We start from the raw sequence: 8,235 nt of genomic DNA on the forward strand, positions 1-8,235 counted from the left end.
TGTGAAAGAAATGATATTTTCATGGAATCATTTGGCCATATTTTTGAAATATATATAAATAAAAAATTTGAATCTCTGAGTTGATTTAAAGTTTATTTACATATGAGACTTTAAGCAAAATGTGTATATATATGTATGTGAATATATATATATATATATATATATATATATATATATATACAGTCAATTAAAAAAACTGAGAGAAAAGGAAAAGAATAAACAGACAAATGTGAGAATGTAGCACAAGCAATGTATTACTATGACGCTTGGTGAAAGAAGAGTTATTGCTTTACATTTTGAGCATCGCTCTTCATCAGAAACAAACAAACAAAGATAAATTAGGAATGTCCAAAGGTAAAGAAGGAAGGAGAGGGAAAAATTGCCAACAGTCCACATGTGTTTATATACACATAAATGTGTGTGTTCATGTTATATATATACATATACACACACATATTTATATGTATATATATGTATATGTGTATATGTTTGTATATATGTATGTGCATGTGTGTGTGTGTATACGTGTGTGTGTGTGTATAGAGAGAGATGGAGTGGTAGATAGATAAGTACATATATATGGAGAGGGATGGAGCATACTGATTAACCTATATGCCAAAATATTTTTGAAAAACAGTTTTTTGTAGCAAGTAACTAGTGACTTTTGTGAAAAAGAACAAATTATTGTGGATAGACCTACAGGTTTTTAAAACATAAAGCAGAAAATTAAATCATGTAGCAAACATTGAAAGTATACTTACATATAGAAGTATATAGAAAAACAGGGAAAGAACTCATGTTCATCATGAGACACATAGAAGCACACACACACACACACACACACATGCGTGTGCACACACACACACATACACAGATAATGGGTGCAGGCATGGCTGTGGGGTAAGAAAGTTGCTTCCTAACCACATGGTTCTGGGTTCAGTCCCATTGAATAGTGTCTTCTACTATTGCATTGGATTGACAAAAGCCTTGTGAGTGGTAGACAAAATCTGAAAGAAGTCTGTATACCATTTGAATGTATTTACACACACACACAAACACACACACACTCTCTCTCTCTCTTACACAAACACTCACACTCTCACACACACACTCTCATACTCACTCACAGAGACTCACACACACAGTCACACACACACACTCTCTCTCTCTCTCTCTTACACACACACACACACACACACACGGCACAGTTTGCCAATCAAAGGGTAAGAAAGCACTCAGTTTATGGTGGAGAGTATATTACTTCAAATCAATTCTGAAATCCACAGTGGCATAAAACTCAAGTTGCCTGCAAGGAAAAGAATTCAATTTATAAATAAAATGCCTCATCAAATAAAATAGCCTTAATAAATGGTGCAAGGGAATCTAAATGATAGTAAGTATCAACTCAGAAAACCTGTTGTAATGTATAAATCCACTCTCATGTGGTACCTTCTGTTGTTGCACTAACATTCCTATCAGAATCTTTCTCATTCCACTATCACTATCACTACCTCTCTCTCTCTCTCTCTCTCTCTCTCTCTCTCTCTCTCTCTCTCTCTCTCTCTCTCTCTCTCTCTCTCTCTCTCTCTCTCTCTCTCTCTCTCATGTTATATATATATTGTGTCACTGTCTCCCACACTTGCTGCAGTCTACTTTAGTCTCTGTCTCTTTTTCTCCCCCCCCCCTTATCATCAGTTACTTCTTAAAACACCATATCAAATATTTCTATTGCAGAACATCTCCAGAGCAACCAGAAGTGGCTCTATATTTCTTAGATGATGTAAGTGGAACTTTTATTTTTTGACACTTAAATTTCTTTCCAACATAGCCCACACTTCATCAGCCATTCTCCTTCTTGGGTGTTCTACCTACCTACCTACCCACCCACATATATACATACATACATGCATACTCTCTGTCTTATTGTCTGTCTGTCCCTCTCTGTCTGTCTGTCTGTCTGTCTGTCTGTCCCTCTCTCTCTCTCTGTCTGTCTGTCTATCTATCTATCTATCTACTTACCATCTATCTGCTTATAAATGAAGTGATCTGCCTATATATATATGTATATATGTATACATATATTCTTTTACTTGTTTCAGTCATTTTGATTCTGGACCATGCTAGTGCACCACCTTTAGTCAAACAAATCGACCCAGAACTTATTCTTTTTAAGACTAGTACTTATTTTATTGGTATCTTTTGCCAAACCACTAAGTTATGGGGATGTAAACATACTGACATCAGTTGTCAAGTGATGGTGGAAAGACAAACACAGATACATAAATACATATGTATATGTACATATGATGGACTTCTTTCAGTTTCTGTCAGCCAAATCCACTCACAAGGCTTTGGTCGGCCAGAGGCTACAGTAGAAGACACTTGCCCAAGGTGGCATGCAGTGAGGCCGAACCCAGAACCATGTGGTTGGGAAGCAAGCTTGTTACCCCACAGTCACTCCTAAAAATATATGTGTGTTTGTGTGTGTGTATTTGTGTGTGTGTATTTGTGTGTGTACATGTGTGTGTGTGTGTGTGTGCATGTGTGAGTGTTTATGTTTCTTTGTTTTAACATCATTTGTTAGTTGTAACTGAAAATTTCCATTGTTTAAGCATCATTATTTGTTTGCAATTTTGTGTGAAAATACGTCTAACCATTGTGTTTTTCAAGACAGATAGGAAGAGCATCCTGTTGTAGAAAATTTGCCATAATGAATTTTGTCTGACACATGTAAGCAAGCAAAAGTGACTTTCAAAGTATTGATGATAATATATATATTTAATTATTGTACAGTTTTTTCAAAGACAGCATCTTTCTATTATATATTCTTATCAAATGTTTGACAAGTTCATAAGATCAAAATATACTGCAGTTTGTCATGAAACTAAATGTATATATGTATATCGTGTGTGTGTGTATATTTATATATATATATATATATATAAATTCTCAGCACTTAAATAATAGTAGCTACTAGAGGTTTCACTACTACTACTACTACTACTACTACTACTACTACTACTAGTAGTAGTAGTAGTAGTAGTGGTAGTGGTAGCAGTGGTAGCAACAGCAGTAGTAGTAGTAGCAATGTGTGTGTGTGTGTACGTATATGGAAATACCCATTCATTCGATAGAAACAGTACCAGACAGAACAAAGGAAGTCTGTTATGAAGAACAAAAGCTGAGAGAAGAAAAAAAAACTACAATAAAAATATTAATTATAAAAAATAGCTCTTAAATCATCTTGTATTTATCTTTCTAATTTTATACCATAGATGTTTCTTTTTGTGTTTTTTGTTTTAGAAACCATGACCAGTTTGAGAAAAAATGGTACTAGAAAAAGTGTGTGCGTAATATCATTGTATCATGTCTTGTACATAGACATGAACATTTAACTCAGATCTTTGCTTTGCAATCATGAGGTCACAGCTTTGGTCTCACTGAACAGCACCTTGATCAAGTGTTTTATACTATAACCATGGTTTGATCCAAGCCTTGTCAGTGAAATTGAGGATATGGAAACTGTGAAGAAGCCCATTGAATGGATTTTACCTGTAATTCAACGATTTAATTTTTGTCACACTGATGTTACCTGAGAATTACTTTTAATGATAAATGTGTGTGTGTGTGGAATACGCTTACCTACTTACATGTTAATTGACAACCTAGTTCAGATGCACAAACAATTAATTGTTCGTTGTCAAAACTGATTTAAGATCCATCATATCAGACACTAAGGTCTAACACTGAGATCTTATCCAGCTTATATAAAATAGCTCTTATCATCTTTAGCATAATGGACAGTTACTAGTTAAAATTGTTATGACACAAGATGCCATGCTTTTGAATTACAGTGTTTTTCTGCAACTGATTCTCTTTGGCATGTCATGAGACACATGGCAAATTTATTCCTCTTCTTTGGATTAATGCAACAAAAATTGGATTCAAGTCAAGAATAAAAGAAACAGTTTTATTGTATCAAAGCAGAATAGCTGAATATTATTTTCTTATTGTTCTTCTTGTTTTCTACCATGTGAACTAAATTAGAGCCATTGGCAAGTGAAATATCTTAGTGCTTTGTTTTTTTCCTTTTTCTGTGTCATAAGATATTTCTCCATTAAAACAATCTATATTCTCCTTTCTCATTCTTCTGTTATGATATCTTACTTTCATTGCAGGAATATCACTTTTGTCTTTGCTAGTTGAATGACCTTGGTAAAAGCTTCATTAGAAACACCCGTAACACAACAGCACATGGCCAGATAGGTTGCAGTTATCTCACCTTAAATTTTAATACTTTGGTGACTTGTTGAAAATTGCAATTCTATTATTACTGGAACAAAAAAGGGATTATGTCACATATATATAAACTCTCCTCCTCGTCATCGCCACCACCACCACAAACATACTCCTCCTCATCATCATCACCGCCGTTGTTATCATCCTCATCATCATCATAGTCATCGTCCTCCTCCTCCTCTTCACCGTTGTTATACTCCTCCCCTCATCAACATCATTGTCATCATCATTGTCGTCGTTGTCATCCTCATCATTATCATTGTTGCTGTCATCCTCCTCCTCCTCTTCATCATCATCATTGTCATCACCATACCACTATCAGCAGCAGCACCACCACCACCCAACATGGCCTTTTCATCATCGTTATTATCATTATCATCATCATCGTTATCACTGTCAATGTCATCTCCATTATTGTCATTGTTGTAACGACTAACATTACTACCATCCTTGTTGTCATTGTCATCCAACTATCTATCCATGCTGGCATGGGTTGGACAGGTCTATTCCAACACAGCATCTCTCTTCTCACTACCTGTTGCATTAATTTGGGTGTACATACACACCTATAGAGAAAACTGCCAGATGTGCTTTACTTTCACATGATTTTTCACATCTGGATGCTTTTTCTATCTCACAACATGAACTGGGTTCATTTTATCATACAACTGACACTAAAGAGATTATCAGCAGTACAATGAACCAGACATTTTTACCCTGTAACAAGTTTTATTTACAATAACTGTTAGTGTTTAGGGTGGTGGATTCTAGATGCTGTCATTATTATTTTTGCTTTTCAGTTTTGCTGGTTCATCTAGCATTCATTTGAAATTATCATAACTGTAATAGATTATTGAGACAGTTAATGTATTGATGTCTATTATCATACTTCTTTCTTTTTTGCATTTAGTTCTATTTTAAGTATTAATCAAAAGTTTCTGCAATATTCCTTCTTTAACTTTTCTTTAATTCTTTTACTCTGTCTAGTTTATTGATTTCTAAGTATTTCTATGTCCGTAAGAGTTGTAACTGACCTATTAAACTTCCTCATCTTGTTTAATGTTATGCTCTTAATAAATTTTTCTCTCTTCAAGGTTGTTTTAATGTATTTTTAGAATTCAAATATTGTATGCATTTTACTGGTAAGCCTGTGTGCTGTCAGCAGTAGTATTTCAGTGTATCATCCATCTGCAGTGAGTCTGTCCATTTAGGTAGGAAAGAAGACAGAACCTCAGTATCATCAGAGAAATAGCTTTGCTCAATATGCAAAAGAGGAGTAAGTGTAAGCTCCATATGTTGTATCCAATGTTAGCTATGGACACACAAAGGATGAAGCAGCATCACAAGAAGGCTAACAGAGAAGATAAACATTGTATGTGACAAATGCACTTTAGTAATACACACTAAGAAAGCACCAGAGAAAAGTTCTCTGACATTAGTTAAGGTAAGAATGGGTTGGAAAAAGTTCAGGGAGCTATTGGCAACAAATTACCTGAGAGTGAAGGGTAGATTGTATAACACTTTAACTTGACCTGCAATAATGTGTAGTAATGAGATGTGAGCTTCAAATGCAAAGACTAGAAAGAAATGATGCCAGTATGCTTTGATGGATGTGTAATGTTAGAGTGCATGACTACCAGAGTACATGTGAGCTAAGAGAAAGACTGCTTTATTCATGACTAATGTTTCAAGGATCCATATGTCGGAAATACTGTTAAATACCTCTTAGTCAAGCCATACCATACTCAGACTCTTCATTTCCCTTCTACAATCTTTGGTTATGGTTTTGTTGACTAGTTTTTAATCTTGATAGCCATATAAGCCTTTAGAATATCCCTTCAGCTCTTCTGGAAACAATTTTATTCTATTCCTGATGCTTAATTGCTTTCTGCAATTTATTGCAGTTAAAGCTTTGTTTGCTGTAAGAAGGCAGATTATGTGTTTGTAGGTTTTAAGATTTGATCATTCATTAGTCATAAAGATTAAGATAGTTTTTATTCTTAGTGAATCAGTTACGCTTTGTTTCTGGCTCCATTAGAATCTCTTTAAACTTCTCCATTAGGACATTATGAGCTTGTGTTAGATCATTTAATCAGAAACTTCTTATCTTATCTCTTAGTATCTTCCAGTTTGTTTGTTTTTTTTTGCACCATCTGAGCTATTTGTTCTGTTGTTGTGATCTGTGATTGATTAAATTGTTTCTTGCTCATGGTGATTCCTTCATTGCTTGTGTTCCATCCTTGCCCAATTCTTCTACTTCTGTTAGTGTATTTAGTATTGATATGAAGAAAACTGCTCTGAGGTATTTTCCATAGCCATAATGTTAATATACACAGTCTATGTTATTTCTGTTTGTCTCTCTCCCTCCATTCCTCTCTCACTGTCTGTCTGTCTGTCTGTCTAATATAATAAATGCACAAACTAATTTCTGTGTGTCAGTGTGTCACATTTTGACCTCCTCTCTCACTATTCAATGATACTTCTACTATTCCTTGTGCTGGGGTGAGAGTAATATTAAGCATAAAGACAGTTAGATGGTGGCAAAGCCAGAGTGAGAACGAGAAAGGAAAATAGAAGGAGAGAAAGAGAGACAAAGAAATTTAGGGAGAGTTGATGATTTTTTATTAAAAGTAGTAGTGTTGATGGTAGCAGTGGGAGTAATAATAAAAGAGAAAGTAAGAGTGGGTATGTGAGAGAAAGAGGGACTGACCACTGAACTAACATACTGAACACTGATGATAATGGGGTGATAGTAATAGTATGAGCTGCAGTTGTGATAGAGGCGGAGGCGGTTGTGATGATGGTAGTGGTAGCTGGGGCGGTCAAGGATGACGGTAAGAGTAAGCGATGCGAAAGACAGAGGTGATAGTGGTGGAGGGGAAGGCAGCGACGTCAAAGGTATTGATGGTGGTGGCATCAGAAGTCTGAATGGTATGTGTATAGCAGATGTGGTGGCAATGGTAGTGGTACTGTTGTTTATCATGCAGCTTTGCAATAAGTTCCAAGCGACTAATTATATCATTGTTTTGATGAAAATTGTTCTTTACTTGAAAAATATTGTTCAGGTTAAATAAAATTTAATATGTATTCAATGCATGAAGTGTCATTGTTGGGCCCAAGGCCTAATGAAGAGCTCTCCACAGGACCTATCTTTAAAGCCACCTGATAGGGTGCCTTTTAACCTAGTATATAATAATAATAAAAAGTAACAACAATAGAATGAGTCCTCGATATTAGATAAATAAAGGATATCTATATCATCATCATCATTATCGTTTAACGTCCGCTTTCCATGCTAGCATGGGTTGGACGATTTGACTGAGGACTGGTGAAACCAGATGGCTACACCAGGCTCCAATCTGATTTGGCAGAGTTTCTACAGCTGGATGCCCTTTCTAACACCAACCACTCCTTGAGTGTAGTGGGTGCTTTTACATGCCACCAGCACGAAGGCCAGTCAGGCGGTACTGGCAACGGCCGCGCTCAAAATGGTGTATTTTACGTGCCACCCGCACAAGGGCCAGTCCAGGGGCACTGGCAACGATCTCGCTCGAAAGTCCTTACACATGCCGCAGGCATAAGTGCCAGAAAGGCGACACTGGGCACAGGTGCCAAACAGTAAAAAGTTGATATTATAGTACTCAGAGTTTCAAATGTCGGAGCGACGAGCTACAATGCATTCTCATCAGCTATTAATGGCAACAGATGCTATGAAAAACCATTGAATAAAAGGGAAGTTACTCTAATAGGTAGAAAAATAAGAAAAGGATAAAGGTAAATACACACAACCATATTCCCACAATACATGGACATAAACCTCCTACATTCACAACATCTACATAGCACACACACAAACATGTACATGCACATACACACACACAAAAACAAGCAAACATATGAGTATGTACATACTCATACATACACACATGCATACGT

At 35.9% G+C, this 8,235-nt stretch overlaps 1 protein-coding gene across 2 annotated transcripts in view; it reads left to right on the forward strand.

The window, feature by feature from the left end:
- Nucleotides 1–8,235, forward strand: part of LOC106871796 (kinesin-like protein KIF25) — a 505,449-nt gene that overhangs the window by 205,349 nt on the left and 291,865 nt on the right. For both annotated transcript variants that reach the window (XM_052967307.1, XM_052967306.1), the window contains exon 6: nucleotides 1,735–1,780. In XM_052967307.1, the coding sequence (XP_052823267.1) occupies nucleotides 1,735–1,780 (46 nt within the window). The remainder of the gene's footprint in view (nucleotides 1–1,734; nucleotides 1,781–8,235) is intronic.

Source organism: Octopus bimaculoides, chromosome 4 (assembly GCF_001194135.2).
Source record: "Octopus bimaculoides isolate UCB-OBI-ISO-001 chromosome 4, ASM119413v2, whole genome shotgun sequence".
NCBI classification, from domain to species: Eukaryota; Metazoa; Mollusca; class Cephalopoda; order Octopoda; family Octopodidae; genus Octopus; species Octopus bimaculoides.